This window comes from Diceros bicornis, chromosome 28, assembly GCF_020826845.1.
Source record: "Diceros bicornis minor isolate mBicDic1 chromosome 28, mDicBic1.mat.cur, whole genome shotgun sequence".
Lineage (NCBI taxonomy): Eukaryota > Metazoa > Chordata > Mammalia > Perissodactyla > Rhinocerotidae > Diceros > Diceros bicornis.
The window spans coordinates 36,314,217-36,335,903 of record NC_080767.1 but is presented as its reverse complement, the minus strand read 5'-3'; the positions used below and the strand labels follow the sequence as shown (position 1 = coordinate 36,335,903).

At 48.6% G+C, this 21,687-nt stretch overlaps 2 protein-coding genes across 2 annotated transcripts in view; both read right to left on the bottom strand.

The window, feature by feature from the left end:
* The window catches only part of GLE1 (GLE1 RNA export mediator), a 32,449-nt gene extending 30,359 nt beyond the window's left edge, over positions 1-2,090 (bottom strand). The window contains exon 1 of the mRNA XM_058524190.1: positions 1,926-2,090. Coding sequence (XP_058380173.1) covers positions 1,926-2,024 — 99 coding nt within the window. The 5' untranslated portion in view covers positions 2,025-2,090. The remainder of the gene's footprint in view (positions 1-1,925) is intronic.
* Positions 2,091-4,405: 2,315 nt separating this feature from the next.
* The window catches only part of ODF2 (outer dense fiber of sperm tails 2), a 36,849-nt gene continuing 19,567 nt past the window's right edge, over positions 4,406-21,687 (bottom strand). Inside the window, 14 exon segments of the mRNA XM_058524189.1 lie at positions 4,406-5,283; positions 5,741-5,866; positions 6,303-6,465; positions 8,080-8,144; positions 8,146-8,337; positions 9,648-9,806; positions 10,846-10,950; positions 11,108-11,218; positions 13,414-13,549; positions 15,538-15,647; positions 16,115-16,300; positions 17,000-17,116; positions 17,235-17,306; positions 18,441-18,512. Coding sequence (XP_058380172.1) covers positions 5,095-5,283; positions 5,741-5,866; positions 6,303-6,465; positions 8,080-8,144; positions 8,146-8,337; positions 9,648-9,806; positions 10,846-10,950; positions 11,108-11,218; positions 13,414-13,549; positions 15,538-15,647; positions 16,115-16,300; positions 17,000-17,116; positions 17,235-17,306; positions 18,441-18,512 — 1,803 coding nt within the window. The 3' untranslated portion in view covers positions 4,406-5,094.

Genomic DNA, 21,687 nt, shown 5'->3' with positions numbered 1-21,687 from the left:
ATATATCACAGATAAAAGTCTAGTATTATCCCTAATACATAAAGAATTTGTAAACATTGGGGGAAAAACACCAAATCCTCAATAAAAAAAATGAGCAAAAGACATAAACAGGTAATTCACAAATAAAGGTATAAAATTGGGGCCGGCCCGGTGGCTTAGCGGTTAAGTGTGCGCACTCCGCTACTGGCGGCCCGGGTTTGGATCCCGGGCGCGCACCAATGCACCACTTCTCCGGCCATGCTGAGGCCGCATCCCACATACAGCAAATAGAAGGATGTGTAACTATGACATACAACTATCTACTGGGGCTTTGGGGGGTAAAAAAAAAAAAAAAAAGGAGGAGGATTGGCAATAGATGTTAGCTCAGAGCCGGTCTTCCTCAGCAAAAAGAGGAGGATTAGCACGGATGTTAGCTCAGGGCTGATCTTCCTCACAAAAAAAAAAAAAAAAGATATGAAATTGGCTCTTAAACATATGAAAAGATGCTCAATCTCAATCAAAAGAGAAATGCATTGTAAAAAACTACACTGAGACCTTATGCTTACCTCTTAGATAAGCAAAAATTAAAAGTATAATAATACATTCTGTTGACAAGGCTGTGGGCAAACAGGCTCGATCATTCATTGCTGACTGGAAGGCCAAGTGATATACCATAAAACAAATTTGACAACATATAACAAAACTACATCTACGTTTACCTTTTGACCCAGCAAGCTCACTTCTTGGAGTTTATCCTGAAGATGTACTTCCCCAAAAATGAAAATACACACAATACACATGCACAAAGTTACAAGTAATGGAGTACAACTCACTGAATAAAAAAGGAACTCTTGAGTCCATACTGATATACATAATTAAACAAGGGAGAAAACAAAGCTCTCCCATATGGTATAATGCCAACTAACAAAAATAGAAAGAATGGTGGATACAAAAAAACACCATCTGGCTACATCACAGAGGTGACTGCTTCAGGCAGAAATCACCAATGAATGCTAAGGGTGGAATTTTGATGAGAAAAAGGATATTGGTGTAATTTTGGAATACACAAAATACTAATCAGTTAAAAAGGGAAAAATGATGAATTTAAGTGGAGATATCTAGCAGATACCAATGTGTCCAGGCGCTCAAAGTTAGCCTCACCAGTGCTGGGATGGGTTGAAGCATCTGTGTGCTTCCTGATGTGACTTACAGAGCACACAGCATCATTTCTGTGGGATTCCTGCCAAGAACGCATAACCTGAGTATACACCTGACAAACCCATGCTGGGATTCATCCTACAGAATGTAAGGTAAGTATTCTTTAAAACTGTCAAAGACATAAAAGACGGAAATGTTTTGGAACTGTTTCACACAGAAGTCTGAAGAAAGAGGACATCACATTACCAGCAACTTGGGAACAGGAGCTATGCCTTAACTGTCTCTACATCCCCAAACCCGGCAGTCTAGTACAGGGCTTTGTAAATAATAGGCGCAGTGACCACGCCCCCATTAAACCCTCCAGGTCCGCACAATGTCATCTAAAAATTTGGTCTTTTCACTGGCAGCAATAGGTAAGTCATGTTCATCGTTCACGGCTAAATCTGGATCTCCTAGCACAGCGGACGCGCAGTAAATTAACTGATCCTGAGAGGCCAGGGTTGCTTTGACAACACGGGCGGAGGCGCCTAACTTTGGCTGGGGGTAGCAATGAAGCCTTCAGCGAGAACAGCCCCTCTGAAGGAAGGGGAGCTCCCGACGGCTAGAATAGGCTGGAGAGGCAGAAACCCTAGGACTGGGTGATGCACACACAGGAGTCAAGAACCAAACGCGGGTTGTTGGAAAGAACGCACGGGTTCCCGGCGCAGGACCTGCCGAGGGCTAGGGAACAGCAGGGTCCCGTCGCGAGGGGACGAAGGGCCACCGCCCGCTCTGGCTCCACTGCTCACCTCGCCCTGTAGCAGCCAGTCGCGGTGGTAGCAAAGGCGACCTTTGTCGGAATTGCGCAACGCCTGCAAGGTCTCCCAACAGCGACCCTCAGACGGCATGGCCACCCCTGCTGCGGCTCTTCAAACGCGCAGCTTTTGACAAAACACGTCCTCGAATCAGCCGCCCGGAAACGAGTGTTCGCTTCCGCTTCCGGGGCGCGCACGCAGCAGCGCAGCGCAACCCCGCCCCTAACGGCTGCGGGGCCCAGCCTCTAGCGCCGAGCCCGACCGTCAGTGCGCCTGCGCACAGGGCTTGGCCTCCTGAGGCTCCGGCGCTTACAGGGACCGCCAGATAGGGGGTTTCTGGAGCTTCCGGATTGCAGAAAATCCAGTATATGTTGATGAGGATATGGAGAAAGTGGAAGCCTCATACCTTGCTGGTGGGACTTTAAAATGGTGCAGTTCTTCAAAAGGTTAGAGTTATCATTCACACAGCGATTCTACTCCTAGGTTTATATCCAAGAGAAATGAGATGTGTCCACACAAGAACTTGTAGAATGTTCATAGCAGCATTACTCAGCCAAAAAGTGGAAACCCAAATGTCCATCAACTGATGAGTAAATAAAATATGGTGTATCCATACAATGGAATATTATTCTGCCATAAAAATGCAGTACAAATACTTGCTATAATACAGATGAACCTTTTTTTTTTTTTTTTTTGTGAGGGAAATCAGCCCTGAGCTAACATCCATGCTAATCTTCCCCTTTTTGCTGAGGAAGACCAGCTCTGAGCTAACATCTATTGCCAATCTCCTCCTTTTTTTCCTTCCCCAAAGCCCCAGTAGATAGTTGTATGTCATAGCTGCACATCCTTCTAGTTGCTGTACGTGGGATGTGGCCTCAGCATGGCCGGACAAGCAGTGCGTCAGTGTGCACCCGGGGTTCCGAACCCGGGCCGCCAGTAGCGAAGTGCACACACTTAACCGCTAAGCCACAGGACCGGCCCCAGATGAACCTTGAAAACATTATGCTACACGAAAGAAGCCAGTCACAGTATTGTATGATTTCTTTTATGTGAAATGTCCAGAATGATAAATCCAGAGATAGAGACTTTATTAGTGGTTGACAGGGGCTGGGGGGCGGAGAAAGGGGAGTGGCTGCTACCGGGTATGGGATGAAGAAAATGTTCTAGAATTAGATAATGGTAATGGTTGCACAACTTTGTGAATATACTAAAAAAACACTGAATTACACACTTTCAAAGGGTGAATTTTATGGTACATGAATTATATCTCAGTAATATTTTTATATCTATATAAAAATAAATCAAAGATTCACCATTGCCTGGAGCCAGCTTTTTGCTAGAACCCTTAACTTGTGACCCTTTTATGCCCATTTCATGGGATCTCAGTTTGAGGTAGGAAGGATTCTCTCTAGAGTTTGAAGCAATATAAACATTTTTTATCTTTTGATTTTTTACAAACTCTGGACTTTTTGTAATAAAATACTTTACAAAGAAAAATAGAACATTGTTGGGAGAGTCCAAGCAATGGGCTCCAGTGAAGTGTTTCCCATACCAGCATCATAAATAACAGTGCCCTGCGCTGAGGAGGTTTCCGTTAGTTTGACGAAAATGCGTTATACAGATATGTACATGTATTGGTTAAGTTCACTAACTGTCCTTCCTGGGAAGGTCTTGCATACATTGTGAATTCAAGTCCATTTACATAAAGGATGTGAAAACAGGCTTGGTTTTGTGGCAATGGTAGCTGGTAGTTGTTTTTTCAACAACTTTCCTTGGCAAAATGAAGAGCTGGAAACTACAAATATCCCCAAAATTTGGAGGGGAAGGGGGTTTTCTGCTTGTGAAATCCAGATGCCTGGGCGGGACCTACGGCCTTTGAGGACATAGGGGAATTCTCTGGAGTTTTGGACTGGGGTTAGAGTGGCTGAGAGAGGACAAGACTGGTTCACCCAGAAGGCCAATACCAGCTAGAACAGAAAGGTTAGAGTTCCGCACAGTACCAAAATTGTCTTCTTCTCTCTAAATAATTTGTTGTTCTTTCTTTTAAATATAGGAAAATGTGAAGAGAACAAAAATAGCCCATAATCTTATCATTTAGAAACCAGTTAGCATTTTAAAAATAGTAATATATACATATCCCATCTTCCTCCTAAAAATAGTAATATATACATATCCCATCTTCCTCCTAACAGCTAATATCTGTCCTTAAACACTGAGCAATACTTCACAAAGTGTGTTTCATCCAGTCATCTCGTGGGATTATATAGTGAAAGTGCACAAAAGAGAAAGAAGCAACCTGGGCCAAAATGAAATGAAAAGCCTAATGTTTCTACAGTAAGTACTTTAAAAATGTTTACTGGCTCTCCTGCAGCATTTTACTTAATCATTTTTAGAAGAGGGATGGAGGTGGGTAAAGGAAATCATCCAGTGGAGGCTTAAATATTGATTATAAAAGCTTTTTGTAAAACAACACACATATTTCAAGAATAAATGCATTCTATAGTTACAAACGTGGCAAAGGGAAACAAAAATCAACGAGATTGGGATTACACTTGTACAAGGCCAACGGGACAGGAGCCCTTGAGTGTCTACTGTGAAGTGCATGGGGACAAGTGGCCTCAAGGACACTTGGGCATGAGAGGTTTCCACCGGGCTCCAGAAGGGAGCCTTGGGGAAAACACCGTTCCCATGAACTAAGGAAAACAGCAAGTAAACATGCTCCCAGCCCAGGAGGGGTGGTGCGGACCTATGCTAACAGCTCCTGCTGGTTCAGGTCAGAGAAAAACTGAGAGAGAGAGTCCTAAAAAGAGAAGGGCTGTAAGGAGACTGGAGGAAAAAGTCCAGTCCAAACATTCTCTCGAGAAAGGAATGAGCAAAGTCACGGTGAGTTAAAATCTGGTACCCTAACAGAAGTAGATTTAAGGCCTGTCAGGGTAATTAAAACTTCCACTAGGCGACTCTGTCAGAGAGGAGAGAACTAAGTAGATCCTGATTCAGCCCCTGCTGCTTTAGGGACTTTTCTGGAGCCAGGAGCTAAGACAAGAGCCTCAACACACTTCATCACTGGAAGAGAGAGGACAACCAACAGGCTTTGCAGGCATGGCTTTGCAACTCCTCCGTTCCCACGGCATCAGTCCGGGCTCCTGACCCAAGACCGGCAGCCTTAGGTAGGAGGAGATCGGGAGCGGATGGGAGAGCTGGTCAGGTAGGTAGTGTAGGGACCATCCCCAAACACGTTGGCATACGACGACTTGAGGAACTGGACATAGTTCTGCATGCTGCGGTTGGTGCTCTCCGACTGCTCCAGGCGGTCCTTCAGGTCCTGTAGCCGGCTCTGGTAGCGCCGGTCAGCCTAGGAGGAGAAACAGCACGGGCCAGGTGTGTGAATGTCCAGAAGAGACAAATCCATGGTGACATACAGACTTCATTAATGGTTGTCAGGGGCTGAGGGAGGGGAATGGGAACGACTGCTAATGGGTAAGGGGTTTCTTTCTGACAATGTTCTAAACTTAGATTGTGCTGATAATTGCACAACTCTGAATATACTAAAAACCACTGAATTGTACAATTTAAATGAGTGAATTTTATGGCGTGTAAATTCTATCTTAACAAAGCTGTTAATAAAAAGAGGGATCTGCCTGGGATATCCTGAAGGGATGGAAAAGTCATTAGAGAAAAATAAAACCATGTCATATTCATAAAAACAACAAAACACTTGGCCCTGGAGGCCCCAAGAAGCTAAAATCTCAATCCACTCCCTTCTTGTCTGCCCCCCGCTCCCTACCCCCCTGTCCCCCAGTCCAACTAACATCGTCCCGGCTCCGCCGCAGCTGGTTGAGTTCAGTTTTGGTCCTGCTCAGCTGGGTCTCGAGGTCCAGGATTTTGTTCTGGGCTGCACGCTCCTTGGAGACTGCATGTTCCTTGGTCTGTTCTACCTGCCCAAAGGCACAGAGGTGGGGCTGGCTTACCTGACATGGGGACACCTGGCAAAGAGACAGCTGGGCCACTCCCACTATCTAGTCTCAGACAGCACTTGTGCATGGCTGGGAGAGTTCTCTGGAGTTTCAGGGCAGGAGCTAACTGTGGGGACAACTTCTGCAACCCAGCCTTACCTGCCCTTTCCCAACGCCCCGTGAGCCATCACCTCAGATGTGGTAAACCTGTCTGAGTCCCATGCAGGTGCAATTAAATGAGCAATCATGAATGACATGCCAAGTCCTTTACAAGAATTGCTCATTTGATCCTTATGATGAATTCGTGAGGCAGGTACTACTACCATATGCCCGTTTTTCCGATGGGGAAATAGGCTCAGAGAGGTTAGGTGATTTGCCCAAGGTCACAGAGCTAGTTAGTAATGGAACTGAGACTGACCTGCCGCCGAGCATCTTCAATGGCACTCTCCAACTGTCTCGCCAGGCTCCCACATTCCCGTGTCTTCTCCTCCAGCCGCAGCTGGGACTGGTGGATTGCCTCCTCCCTCTTGGCAATCACCTGTAGGAACTCGATATTCTGGGCACTGGTCGCCTCCAGTTTCCTAGGTGAAAGCACTCAGTCAGGTCCTGCTCATGCCCTACCTGTCCTGTTCCGCCCCGCCAGGGGGCTGCCAGCCACCCCTGGACCGAGGCTCTCATCTTGCCAAGAATCTCCAAGGAGCCACAGGAATGAACTAAAGAAATCTGCTGATCAGCAAGGCGGCAAGGAACTGCAGCTGGTTGGAGAACTGTACGAAGAGTGGGAAAGCAAGCAGAGACCGACCGTGGGCTGTGCTGTGTGCACATCGTCATACGGCACCTTGCAGCTCGGGAAGGTGGGTTCCGTCATCATCCCCACTTTAGGGGAAGAAACTGAGCCTCAGAGAGGTAAACTCATTGGCCCAAAGTCAGCACAGCTGGCAGGTCTGTCACCAAAACCTGTGTCCTCAACTTCTGGTCACTGCTGCCTCCCTCAGCAAGGAGACTTCAGCTGGACTACTCATCTTATGTGATCAGCCATGGGGCAGCAGTGACCATCCCCATGTGCATACACCGTCCCACTGCACTTCAGAATACCTTCCAATCTAAGGAACTCTGCAAGTCCTGCTGAATCCAGCTGCATCTTTGAGGCCAGCAGAGCAGAGGTGGAGCCCAGTAGACCACCTGGTTCAAGTCCCTGGCTGCATGAGCCACCTGGGGCAGTGACAGCCTCCTGGAGCCTCAGGCCTTTCATCTCTGAAGCCAAGGCTCCAGCCCTCATTTTACAGATGCTAAAAGCTTTGGAGGATGATAGTCAGCGGTCTAAGTTGCAGCTTTGCCAGGTACCAGCTGTGTGACCTTGGGCAAGTCACTTACCCTCTACCCGAGCTCAGTTTCCTCACATTTAAAATTGGAATAATACTGGGGGCCAGCTCCAGGTTTGGATCCTGGGCATGCACCGACGCACCGCTTGTCCAGCCATGCAGCATCCCACATACAGCAACTAGAGGGATGTGCAGCTATGATGTACAATTATCTACTGGGGTTTTGGGGAGAGAAGGGGGCAAAAAAAAAAAGGAGGAGGATTGGCAATAGATGTCAGCTCAGGGCCGGTCTTCCTCAGCAAAAAGAGGATTGGCATGGATGTTAGCTCAGGGCTGATCTTCCTCACAAAAAAATAAATAAATAATAAAATTGGGATAATACTAATATACACTAACTATATTGTGCATTTTTCTATGCCAGGTAACGTGCTAAGCCCTTTGAGGATAATCTCACTGAAGACTCACAATAACCCATGAGCTAGATGGTTATCCCTACGTGGATCCCTTTCTCCAGATGAGTAAACAGAGGTTCCAAAGGGTTAAATGATTTGCTCAAGATCACAATGCAAGTTAAGTGGCCAAGCTGGGACCCAAGCCAGCGCTTCCGATTCCAAAAGGTGTGCTCTGACTGCCTCCAGTAGCCCATAAGTAACAGACAAGAATCAGATCAGAGAGGTCTTGGGGAAGGACACTCGGAAACAAAGCACCGAATGGGGGCATGCCCCCCACCACAGTATCCTGGCCCTGCTGGTGGGTGTGGACGAAGCATGCCTTTCTGATAGGTGGTGCCTATGAGTGCTGTGATCTTGACCACACAGTTACGGAGCGTCCCCCTGGCCGAGAGGCCACCTTCCTCTCTCCCATAGTGCTTACCACTGCAATGGAAGCAGCTTCTCGTCTGAGGTCTGCCTAGTACCTTCCAAGGCCTTGAGTCCCTCAAACACTTCTGCACACCAAGCCCAAAGCAGCTAAGTGGCTGAAAGTCTCAGGTCCTAGGAAGAGGACAGAGATGGGACCAAGTGCCTCTAACCTCTCCAGTTCATCCACCTTCAGACTCAGCTGTTTATTTTCCTTCTGGGAAGCCTGATGTTTCTCTCTCGCCATCTCCAGCTTGTCCCCCTGATGTTCGATCTAAAAGGACAGGAACACAGACTGGTTTACAAAAGAATTTCCCGGTACAGCCCTCCCTTCTCCCTGTGACCTGGCATCCACACCCAGTACAGAGGCACGCTGCCCTCAGCAGGCGACCAAGTCTCAACGCACAACCTGGAGGAGAGAGGAGAGCAGGGACAGGTTAGGCCCAGCTCCTAAGACTGAAGGCTTTCCCGCACCGAGAGAAGCCAGGTTTGCTCCTGAAGAACCACGACGATGCTCTTATGATCAGGAGAGGCCACTCACTGGGATCTGGGGCAGATGAGAGAAGGCAGAGGCAGAGGGCAGGCCTAAGTGGCCCACATGACACAACACGGAGCTTTACCAGTTACGTTGTTGGTACCACTGACTTCATTCTCCCCTTAACTGGAGGCAGTGCAGGCACAGCAACAAGAAATCTATCCAGTCTTGCAGGCTGCCAAGTTTGAGAAGTTATCAGAGGGCTGCTTTACGCCGGAGCCTCAGATACCAGGGCTCGAAAAGCCCCGAGAGTGTCAGGTTCAGAAGGCAGGCAATTTAAGAGTACCGAGAACACGGGCTTGGGAACCAGACAGAGCTGGCTGGGTTCCAATCCCTGTTTACTAAGTATTAGCTCTGTGACCTCAGGAAATTACTTTTCCCCTCTATGCCCTGGGCTGCTTTCTGTAAAGTGGGGAAAATAATATACCTCACCAAATTCCTGGAAGAATTAAAGAGAGCATGCTGGAGCTCCAAGCACGTGTTCGGAAAACAGTAGCTGCTTTTTTTATTATTACAAGGAAGCCGGTCAAGAGGGGGGAACGGCCTTGCCCAAGGTCACACTGCACATGAGAGGCATGTAATTTCTTAGACACCATAAGCGTGGTCTTAGTAACCCAGAGGAAGATTTCTCCTGGGAAAAAGGGAGCTCTCTTTCAGGACAGAATCTCCGGCAATGGGTCTGTTAAAGTAGGGAAAGGCAGCTAAAGCAAGAGAAAGATGGAAAAAAAGAAAACCTATGGCTTGGTGTCTGCAGCAGAGCGTGAAGGACAGAGGCAGGCAGGGACCTGGAGCCCTCGGGGCAGGGCAACTGCAGCAGGGCCCAACAACTCCAGTCGCGTGACGGCTCCTATAACTACAATCACATGGTGCAAACACGAGGCATTTGGCACACCAGACTTTTATTTCACAGCACTGATGATAGCTCACTCCTTTCAGAAAGCGGCAGCCAAGAAAAAGGAAGTGGTCCTCCCTCGGGGGCGTGCAGCTCATCTCGGTAAGCGGGCCCCTGCTCGGGCCAGGTCGTGGGACCCTTTCTGCCAGTCCCTTACCCGGCTGCGCAGGTCTGATATGATAGCCGTGAGGTCGATGTTCTTCCTCTCATAGCCCTGCAACTGGTCTTGGCACTCTGCTAGCTTAGCCTCCGTGATCTTGAGGATGTCAGGCAGCTGCTGCAGGTCAGCCAGCTGGGATTGGAACTGCCTACGTGCCTGGAGTGAGGGAGAAAAGCCCACCCTTGGCAAGGGCCCGGCTGCTGGAGGGGCCAGGCAGAGTCCTTTAGAGTCAGGGCAGGGCTGCCCTCGGTCCCTAGAAGAGAATCCTGCAAGATCCACAGGCAGAAGCGCGGCCTGCCCTCCCCACAAGCCACTGAGGATGTCCAGTTGTTCTCTGGGAGGACACACTTGGCCCTGACTTGCCCCTTGAGCCTGCCACTCCTTTAGTCATTGAATAACTAGGGCAACCACAGAGCAAACACCAGGACCCAGGCATTGTGCTAAGGGCTCTCTGAATTACTCATTTAATCCATATAACAACCTATAAAGTATGTTTAGGTGCTGTTGTTCCCATATAAGAACCTAGGGATCAAAGGATCATTTGCCCATGGTCACTCAGCTAGAAACTGCTAGGGCTGGGATTAAAGTCTAGTCTAACTCCAGGGCCCCTAGGAAAGCAATCACAATGCTGTAGGTCAGAGGGAAAGGTAAGAACTCGCTAGTCTTAGTCCATCCTTGTAATCACAAGGAGACTGAGGACTAGAGAGGGGCAGGGACTTGCAACACATTAGTGACTGAGCCTGGACTCAACTCATCTCTAAGGTTACTATTAAGATAATCCTGTTGCTTCTAGATAGCCAAGCCGTCTCTAGAAGAATAGGCTCTTCGGGGAAGGGGATGGGAGGCACTTTTTTTGGTTGGCACAAAATAAAGCCACCATACAGAATGAAATGGACATGCCTAAGACCTGGCATACCTGTGGATTTGAATCCACTTGAATGCTCCAAGCAGGAGAGATTTTTTTTTTTAAGGAAATTGGAGAAAGAAGAAAACCAGGAGGGAAAAAGGGATTAAGAAGAAGCATGAGGGAGAGAAGAGAGAAAGGAGAGGGCAAGTGCACAGTAGAGTGGACCAGCCCAGCAGTGAGACAATTCGTTAATCTTTTTCCACATCGGGAAGGTCAAAGGCAAACAAGAGAGACAGATTGACAGATATGGAACTGGGTGGGGAAGAGAGCGAGGAAGGCGTGCAGTACCGCTTCAATCTCTTTGTTCATCTCATCTTTAAGGATCTTATTCTCTTTGTCACAGCGTTCCAGCTGGGCAGCCACTTCATCAGCCTCCAATCTGGTCTTCATCACCTGTGGACCAACAAAGATGGGGCCGTCTTGGGCAGAGCCAAGTTTTGGTGAAAAACACCTTCCTCTCCCCACCCTTCCCAGGACAGGCCCCATGGTTAATCTCCCAGCCTACTGGGAGGTGCTGCCCGGGCAGGGCTGCGACCCCTGTGAGGCCCACCTGACTCTTATAGTTGTCAATCATCCCCTCGTAGTTCTTCACCGACGCCTTCAGCTGCTGGACCTCGATGTGGGCCTGATTGAGTTTGTCCTCCATCGGGGCGAAGCTAGCCTAGAAGGGGTGGCTCGTGAGTAACCGACAGGAAGGTTCCAAGCAGGCGGCCATCCCACCCTTAGCTCCAACTCCAAGGGGCCAGCAACGGGAAGCCCAGCCTACTCAAACCCACGCCAGCTGTTTTCCTCAGAGGGGCGCCAGGCAGGATGCCTAATGGGACCAACTCAGGTCACTATAGAGGCAAATAAGTGGCTCCTGTGTTTTCTTGTTCTTACTACAAAAGCCATACAGAATCATTACAGGAAATGGAGATAAAATGAAGAAAACTGAAGCATGATGCATGATGCCTTGATATATGGTTATACATCAATAGCTGAATAGATATTCTCATATTTTCAACAAAAGTGGAATTACATTGTACTTACTGCTTTGCAACATACTTTTTCAATGAACAATTGTGTTGTGAACTACTTCTCAAGTCAATAAATGTCTTCCTACCACCCAAATGCTCACCTTAGCTGATGAGACAAAATAAATCATGGTCTCTCAATAAAATGATAAGCAGTCATTTGAGAGAGATAAAGCTAAAAAAAAAAAAGATCTAAAAAGACATCCATGAAATGTGGTTGAATGAAAAAAGCAAGCTGCAGAATAACAGATGGATGAATGGGCATGTATGTGTTTGAATATGTATATTAGTATTGGGAGAAAAAACTGGAAAAATACATATGCACAGTTAAAAGAGACCTTCACTCTTGTATCCCATTTCTGTAATATTTTAAGCTTTTACTATGAGCATATTTTACCTTTGTAATGGTAATATCTAAGAAAATGCCCTTGTACAAACATCATTTTGAATGGCCACACTGAATTACACTACACAGATATATCATCTTGTGAGTAATCCTCTAACTCACTGTTAGACTTGGAGGTCGTCTTTCCTTCATCCAACAATTGCATTACAACAAATGAGACACTCCTACACTCCCACCAGAGTGGCTCAAATGAAAGACTGACAATGCCAAGTGCTGCCGAGGAGACAAGGAGCAACTTATTAACTCTCACATACTCCTGATGGAAGTGTAAGTCTGTGCAACTACTTTATTGTATGGTAACATCTACCCAAGCTGAACTTATGCACACCACCGATGACCTGGCAATGCTACCTCAAGGTACATCACCTGTAAAAAACACCAAGTATGTGCACCAAAACATGTACAAAGATGTTCTACAACCCAAATGTCCATCGACGGTAGAGTGGATAAATATATTGTGGTGCATTCATACAACGGCATAGTGTACAGCAGCGAGAATGAATAAACCGCCACACACAACATGCTAACTTTCACAAACATGACGCTGAGTAAAAGCCAGGCACAAAGTCCAAAAACAGGCAAACTAATCTGTGGTGACAGAAGTCAGAAAAACGGTCACCTATGCAGGAAGGGTTTGTAACCAGGCAAGGTCTCTGGGATGCTGGTAAGGTTCAATCAGGGTGACTGATGGACAAAATGGGTTCATTTTGTGTACCTTTCTGTATATTATACTTCCTTAAAATCAATCTTACTTAAACACAAGTCCATAAAAAAATAAACCTAGATATTACTGCCCACATCAGTTAAAAGCCAAGCTCAAACCTGACTCTGAAATGTCCACTCTGTTCAGGTCCTCACGCCCCTGACATGCTGGGAGGGTGTACAGCAAGTGGTTAAAGGCTAGAGCTCCAGAGTCAGACTCGGGTTCAAATCCCAACTCCAACACTTCCAAGGGCAGAATCTTGGCAAGAAACCTGACCTCTCTCTAGGCTTCAGTTTCCTTATTCCGTAAAGTAGAGCTAATCATCACCCTATTGGGAGGCTAGGAGGTTAAAGTGAGAACTAACGCCTGTGCAGGGGCCAGCAGTCGCCCAGGAGAGTCGACGTTAACCTCAAGGTCAGGTCTAGCTCATGAGCACGGGCTGGGTGTGGCACGTTAAGCACTGCACGTGCATCACCACACTCGCACAAAGGCTTAGTTTCCTCCCGCCAAGGAACCTGCAGCAACAAAGGGTGAGCTGTCCTGCCAAGTCCTGCAGCTAGTAAGAGGCAGAGTCACAACTTGAATCTGGGCCTTTCTGGCTCCAGAGCACGCCCTCTTCATCATGCTGCTGCCTCCAGGCCCTCATGGTCACCTCTGGGGCCCAACCAGGAGTGCCCAGCCATCGGCCTCCTGCTCTCCGCCCCACTGTCCCGGGCCCGGCTCCCACGACAGACCTTCAGCCTCTCGTTCTCTAGCTTGAATGCAGAGTACTCGGCAGTCTGCCGGTGTAGTCTCTCCACCAGGCTGTCCCGGTCTTCCCGCATCTTCTCCTCCAAGGTTTGTTGTTGGTTTACGAGGTCTGTCACCCGGCTGGAAGGTCACACAGTGAAAGCAGATGGAGAGAATCAATACACAGGTTCTGAGGAGCCGGAGTCTTTGTGTGCAGGCGGTCAAGAGTTCCTGCCCAGGTCATGTCCCTCCTCTTGGCACTCTGCCTGCTCCCCAGTCTCCACCGGAGAAGCAGCTGCCCTGCCCTGCCCTGGCACTGCCGCTGTGGCATTCCTATGCCTCCCACCTCTTATGACAGCCTCTAAGATTTGTCTCCCATATCACCCCCTCCAGAAGCCTTCTCCCAGGAGGACAGACACTCCCTGAAGACAAGGACCAGAGGCATGTTCCCCTCCCAGCCCCCACGGCACTCCGTGGATCTCTTAGCCCATCAGGTCTTGAAGTTAGGAGAGCACTCCCAGGCTGGGGTTCAGGGACAGCGCAGGCATTCCTCCCCCTCAGGCACAGATCACACTGGGGTCTGTCTCTATCCCAGGCGAGGGCAGGTGCCATGAGCAGTAAAAAGACAAATGCGTCCCGTGCCCTCGCTCCCTTCTCCTCCCCCTCAGTCACTCAGCAGGGCTATAACCCAAGAACAGAGACTGTGGCCTGAGAGGAGCATTGGGGCTCACAGATGCTTGTCTATCTTGACCACAGACGCAACACAGAACCTTCACACACTCTGTGCTTTCAGTATGGATCAATTATAGTTCATCCAGCAAATATTTACTGCACACTGACTAGGCCCAAGCAAACACATCATGTTGTTTTACCTGGCAAACTCCTACTCACCCTTAAAAACCCAGTTCAGATTTCCCTCCTCAGGGCATCTCTTTCCCGATCCCTCTCATCTGTACCATACATCCTTCTCCCTTAATTATCTGTTTGCTCCCACTAGACAGAGAACTCTCTGAGGGCAGCACCTCATGTAGGGTCTGGCACATAGCAGTTTCTCAGGTGGTTTGCCTAATTGAGTTGAATATGGCAAAGTCACTGCCTCAGGGAAGACCTTTCTTTCTTTTTTTTTTTTTTTTTGGAGGGAGGAAGATCAGCCCTGAACTAACATCCGTGCTAATCCTCCTCTTCTTGCTGAGGAAGACCGGCTCTGAGCTAACATCTATTGCCAATCCTCCTCCTTATTTTTTTCCCCCTAAAGCCCCAGTAGATGTCATAGTTGCACATCCTTCTAGTTGCTGTATGTGGGACGCGGCCTCAGCATGGCCGGAGAAGCAGTGCGTCGGCGCGCACCCGGGATCCGAACCCAGGCCGCCAGTAGCGGAGCGTGCACACTTAACTACTAAGCCACAGGGCCGGCCCAGGGAAGACCTTTCTGACCTGGAGACTAAGTTCGCTGCCCTGTGACCCATCCTTAGCCCAGGGAGTCCAGGGCTCTGTAGCCCCATCTCCTCTACTAGAGTACCCAGTTAACTCCACGAGAGCCGGGAACGCCTTTGTCTTTTTAGTGCCATAACCCTCAAGGCCAGCACAGAGCCTGGTATATGGTAGATGCTCAATCAATATTTTTTAAATGAATGAACACGTGAATACAGTTGACACTGAGAATGGTCACCAGCAGCAAGAAAGGTGAAGTGAGTCACACGCAACTTGAGGCCACTTTTGCCCCCCAGTCCCAGGCCATACCTCTGACCTACTGACTCAGGGGCAAAACAACAGAGAGAAGACGACACAGGGATTGCCAGCTGCCCTGTCCCTCATACTGTGCAGACTGGGACCCAGTTCAGGCCCAGGCACTAGAGTCAGGCCCAGGCCTCTGACCGGAGAAGCCTAGCTCCTCCACAGTGCCTACCAGCGGGTAGGACCCCAGGACTGGGACTGGAGCCTGCACCCCAGCCCCAACCAGAAAGCCCGGCTCAGGGCCTCGCACCTTTCAGTCCAATGCAGCCCCTGACTGGGGCAGACCAAACACAGCCGTGTGAGCAATGTCACCTGCCTTAGGTCACCAGGCTCCTTCCACCTGCACACTCACTTCCCTCCATCGGCCCACGCTCCCTCTCCTAACACAGACGTACTCGTTCAGGACAATAATTTCCAGCTCGAGGTCTCCCTTGTCTTTCACAACTTGGTTGTAGCGGCTCCTCCATGACTCCAGAGTGGATAAAGCTTCAGCGACATAAAGATCCTGGGAACACGGGACAACAGGGCCCATCAGCCTGGTGTCAGTGCTGAGGCCAAGGAGCTGGGGACTGGGTCACCCTGGACGATCCCTCACCCTGATGACTTAAACCTCACTCCTGCAATCCCTTTCTAGAGAGCACCAAGAGTGACAGTGGGAGCCTAGCTGTTGCTTCTAGATTTCCAGCAATTACTAGATTGCCATGCAGCCTGTTTGTAAATCCTTCCCACCCACAATATTGACCTACAAACCCCCCAATCATCTCCAGCCACCCATGGCATTATCATCCTTTTACCCATTTAATCCCCCCACGGCCTCCCCACTACCCAGCCATCCACCCCACCAGCCATCCACCATTTCCACTATCATCATCCCTCCATTCACCCACCCAAACCACCTCCACCATCCACCCCCCACCTATCTAACCCCCCACCTCCACCTTCAGCCAGCCCTCCACAGGGAAGGCCTGCTACCTTGTCAGCAAGTTGCACGTGCAGCTGCTCAGCATACTCCTCGCTCTTCTCAGCTCGTTCCTTCTGGGCTCGGATGGCCTTCTTTAAGGCCTCTTTGTCTCGGTCTCCCTTTTGCTTCATTTCCTTCAGCTGCTCCATGATGGCCTCCACTTCCGCCTTGTGCTGGTTCCCACTGCGCTCCAGGTTCTGGGAGGGGAGGGCCAGGGAGCAGATCAGGGGAGAGGGACAGGGATGAGAAGAGAAAGAACAGACGAGAAAGGCCGGGGGAAGGCAGGACAGTGAGTAAAGGGGAGAAAGGGAGAAAAAGGGACCAATGAGAAGTGGGAATGAGAGAGAGAGAGAAAATGGGTCACCAACTGCGTGGGGGCTCAGGGCTCCCCTAATGTAGACCAGAGATGAAGGCCCTTCCCAGCTCCCCACAGCACCTCTCCAGACTGCTGAACCATCAGGTCTTAATATTCAGATAGGACTCTTCTGGAATTCTTCCTTGAACTCCCAGCAGGGAGGTCAGAGATCTCCCCGAGTCACTCAGCAGAGCTGTGACCTCAGAGGGCCCCCGGCTCACAGCTGCAAGCAGCATCTGAGACCATCCCCTCCCCATGGGTAGTTAGGAGAACTGAGGGCCTAAGAGATTAAGTGATTGGCTCAGGGGCATAGCACCCAATCCCATCACTGCTGGGAGGGGCGGCCAAGACCCCCAGGGTCTCTGTCCACTCTTCTCGCCACTGTCCCAGAGTCTCTCTGAAGCGCAAGTGCTTTGGCAGCAGCTGCCCCATAAACCTTGGGGGCAAAGCCTTCCTGAGTGCAACAGCCTTGGCCAGGCCATCACCCTTGGACTGACAGGCCCCCGCCCCCTCTTTCCCCACCGGTGGGGCCAGCAGGTACCTTGATCTGCATGCACAGGCGACTGTTCTCTGCCTCTTTGCACCGAAGCTGTGCCTGCAAATGCCCACGCATGGACTCCATGGACTTAGAGAGCTCAGATGCTGTCTTTGCTTGAGCCTTTGGAGAGATGGAGAAAGCGACAGCCAGGATTTGACCCCAGCTTTCCAATCCCAGAGCACACTCCACCACTAAGCTCTACTGGCCCATAAGAAGGAGCCGGTGTCAGGCACGGTACCTTCTCACATTGTATTTCCTGGAGGAGCTCTTCTACCTCCTTGTCCTTGTCTTGCAGCAGTAACAGCAGGCGCTGGGGAGAACGTACACCATCATGAGCTCCCTGGGGAGGGCGAGGAGGCCCAGCCCAGAGAGGAGACACACTCCTGTGAACGCCTGGCCACTGCAGCCCGAGGTCTCAAACACGCTGGCCCATGTCACAGAGACCCTGGCGGGAAGCACCTAACATCTGCATGAAAATTTTTTTAAAACGATAAACATGTATTTATTTTGCAATTTAAAATAAAGTGCCATTAACTGGAGAAAACATTGAAAAACACACAAAAAACACTAAAGAATCCCCAGAATCCCCCACCCGGAGATAACAAGCACTGTTAATACACGTTACAAAGTCATATGCACACTTTGTTCCATGACCTACAATTCCACAACATTCACCATAACGTGATTCAATCTTCTATGTCTTTTGAAAGAGCAGCTTAACGTTTCAGTTTACTGACGTACCGCAACTGAATCAGGCCTCTCGAGCTGGGAAAGCAGGTTTAGGTGTTACCACCACTGCCACTGAATCTCCTACAGCAGTGTCCGGCCAGGCATTGAGGGCCAAGGGCCAAACCTTCGGAACATGGCCTCCATCTCTCTCTCTCGGAGACTCACAACAGGTATTAATAGAGCAAAGGCTCCGAAAGGTCTTGGAGTTAAGAAACTCGTTGAACTTTTGTTCAGGCCAGCCAGTAGTTTCCCAAATTTATTTGGCCATGGATCACTCCCCCCTTTTGTTTCTTATACCCGTTAACATCTTGAGGAACATAGGGTTCCATGGAATAGACTCTGGAACATGCCGACTTGGGAGAGATTTCTAGAAATAGAATTCTTGATCAAAAAGTCTGTACTTTTTGATGGCTTTTAATCCATAATACAAATAAGGAAATCTAGGTAACAGACTTTGATGGTTTATAGATCCATCATCATCATCACCACCATCCCTCATGTTGGTGTCCAGCTTGGTGGCTCAAGCTCTCAAGCGATCAACTAGACAAGACAAGCAGAGTAGGCCGAATAGGCGACATGAGCCCATTTTACAGAGCATGAAACAAAGACCCAAAGAAATGTCAGAGTGAGGCCCCAGCCCTCCTGCCTCCATTCAGCACCTCTACGATTCGTTGCCTGCAACCCACTAGAACCGGCAGGGGGTACTTTATGTTACCGCTTTCTCTGAGTCTGCCTCCGCCAGCCGTTTCAGTAATGCTCCTTGTTGTTCCATCAGCCTTTCAGAATCCTTCAAGGGAAGGCAAAAGGAAGGCCAAGTCATTAAGCATTAAACCCAGATGTTTACATCCTACTGATTCTGTTCCTTTTCCAAAAATTATATTTCTATAGAAGTAATAAATTACATTCTCATTATAAAATATTGAGTGAACACCAATAAAGCTGAAGGTCCCCTCACCCCACCTCCAAACCCCACCCTACTGTTACTAGTTTGAAGAGTGTCCTGACCATCCTTTCTCCACGCGTGTGTATATAGCTATACCTAGAGAAATATTATCTTTTGGGGGATGGGGGAGTGTGAAGGGATTATTGTATAATTTTACAAAGATGATATTATACTGTATTTTTGTGCTAAAACTTGATTTTTTTAAAACAGCTTTATTGAAATATAAATTCAGATACCATACAGGTCACCCATTTAGAATGTACAAGTCAATGGTTTTTGGCATATTACATTACTAATTTTTTTAAATTGTAAAATATTTATAATACAAACCTTGCATTTTGACCATTTTTAAGTGTACAATTCAGCGGCATATAGAACATTCACAATATTGTGCAACCATCACTACTATCTAGTTCCAGAACATTTTCATCACCCCAAAGGAAACCCTGAACCTGTCAAGCAGTTGGTCTCCATTTTCCCCTCCCCTCCGCCCCCAGCAACCGCTAAGCCGCTTTCTGTTTCTCACATGCCATTGCATTTTTAACCTCTTCCCACAACCTCTGGGCAATGAGGTTGTTCTCAGGGTTTCCAACTGCAAACACTGCAGCAATGGACATGTACATTGCTGGGCATGTGCAAAGTGTGTCTCTAGGTTGATACCAAGAGGAGGAATGACTGGGCCAGAAGGTTTGTCATTTGTGGCTGAAATGTCCTGCAAAATGCCTGCACCGATTCCCACAGCCACAAGCAGGACATGAGAGCACCGGGCAGCAGCCAACCTCTGCCTGGTGCCAGCCTTTGCCAGCACGACTCCTGCTGTTGTAATTTGCATTTCTCTAATTGCTCATGTTTATTAGCCATTTGAGTTTCTTCTTCCCCAACTGCCTGCTCATATCCTTGCCCATTTCCCACTGGGATGTCTCTTTGTGAACCATCTCTGTTCTTCCCAGGCACCAGAACAAAGTGTTCCTAGAAGGAGGCTCACCAGCCCTTTCCCTCTTAGTCCCACAGGTCCCCTTCACAAGCCAAGAGAAAAGGCCTCTTTGGTCCCAAAGTTTCCTGGGGACCTAGGAACTGAAAGAGGCCAGCATTGTGGTTTCTCTAGCAATAAGAAGAGGCAAAGAACACTGGAGGAAAGCCTAGGCCAGGGACCCAGAGCCTGACGCTGCCCTCACTGCCCATTATGCCATGCCTTCCGAGCCTCCAGGGACACCACACAAACTAACACACAATGTCACCAAAGCCCCCACTCTAAGGAGCCATGCATTATCCCCACCCCATTTTACAGATCAGGAGATCGAGGCTGGGAGAAGTGAGGTGAGCTGCCCGTGATCACACAGCTTGAAATGGCAGAGCTGGGCCCTAAACCAGCTGACTCCAGAGCCAGAGCAGTCCCCTCAACACCGAGCGCTCCCTAGTAAGCACCGAGATGGCAGTGTGGCCCCAAGTGCCACATGGGCAGCAGAAGATGAGAGCCTGCACCAAACAGGGAACACCTGCTGGGGGTGGCAGTTCAAATTAGCTGCCCTTCTCCTCCAATCAGAGATTCTGGGATTCCAGGATGGTAGAAGCTTAGAATCCAAACGGAAAAAAACTGAGTAAAAAGATGTTTTCTAAGGCTCCATTCCCAGGACAAACAGCAGGAGCACCACCACTGACCAAGCACCTATCACGTGCCAGGCAATATGCATATCCCTCGTCCCTGCCTCATCTCTAATTCTCTAATTCTCACACAATCTCATGCGGAAAATGCTATTCCCATTTTATAGGTGGGAAAACTGAGGGCCAGAGAGGTAAAAATCACCCACTCAAGAACACCAGGCTAGGGCCCGGCCCGATGGCGCAAGCGGGTAAGTGTGGGCTCTCCACTGCGGCGGCCCAGGGTTTGCCAGTTCGGATCCTGGGCGTGCACCAATGCACCGCTTGTCAAGCCATGCTGTGATGGCGTCCCATATAAAGTAGAGGAAGATGGGCGTGGATGTTAGCCCAGGGCCAGTCTTCCTCAGCAAACAAAAAGAGGAGGATTGGCAGATGTTACCTCAGGGTCAATCTTCCTCACAAAAAAAAAAAGAACAACACCAGGCTAGAAACGACAAAGTATAACTATTTTAAGAGAATAATTTAGCTATAACTAGTAAAAGTCATACAAATATATTCTAGAAACTCTCAAGTACACCAGGAGAGTGTACATGAATGCTCAAAGTAACACTGCTTGTAATAGCAAACAACTGAAAATATGTCTCCATCAATAGAAGAATGGATAAATAAATTGTGGTATTGTCAAGAAATGGAATACAGCAGTGAAAATCAATTACCTTAGGCCTCAAGGATAGAAAATGGACAAAGATCTCATAATTGAGTGAAAAAAGAAAAGTCAGAAGAATACATATAGGGGGCCAGCCCCGTGGCATAGCAGTTAAGTGTGCGTGCTCTGTTGCTGGCAGCCTGGGTTCGGATCCTGGGCGCACACCGACGCACCACTTGTCAGGCAATGCTGTGGCGGCGTCCGTCCCACATAAAGTGGAGGAAGACGGGCATGGATGTTAGCTCAGGGCTAATCTTCCTCACAAAAATAAATAAATAAATAAATAAAATAAAAACAAAAGCTGATGATTGACCAATAAAATAGATAACATTAAAAAAAAAAAAAAAAAGAAGAATACATATGGAACAGTATCATTTATGTAAACTTTGAAAACATGCTGGGGCCCGCCTGGTGGCACAAGCGGTTCAGTGTGTGTGCTCTGCTGCGGCAGCCCCGGTTCGCGGGTTCAGATCCCGGGCGCGCACCGACGCGCTGCGTGTCGAGCCATGCTGTGGCGGCGTCCCATATAAAGTAGAGGAAGATGGGCATGGATGTTAGCCCAGGGCCAATCTTCCTCAGCAAAAAGAAGAGGACTGGCATCGGATGTTAGCTCAGGGCTGATCTTCTTCACAAAAAAAAAAAGAAAACATGCTAAACAATACTATATGTTGCTTAGGGATACATATGTAAGTGATGAAAACAATTAGATTCAAG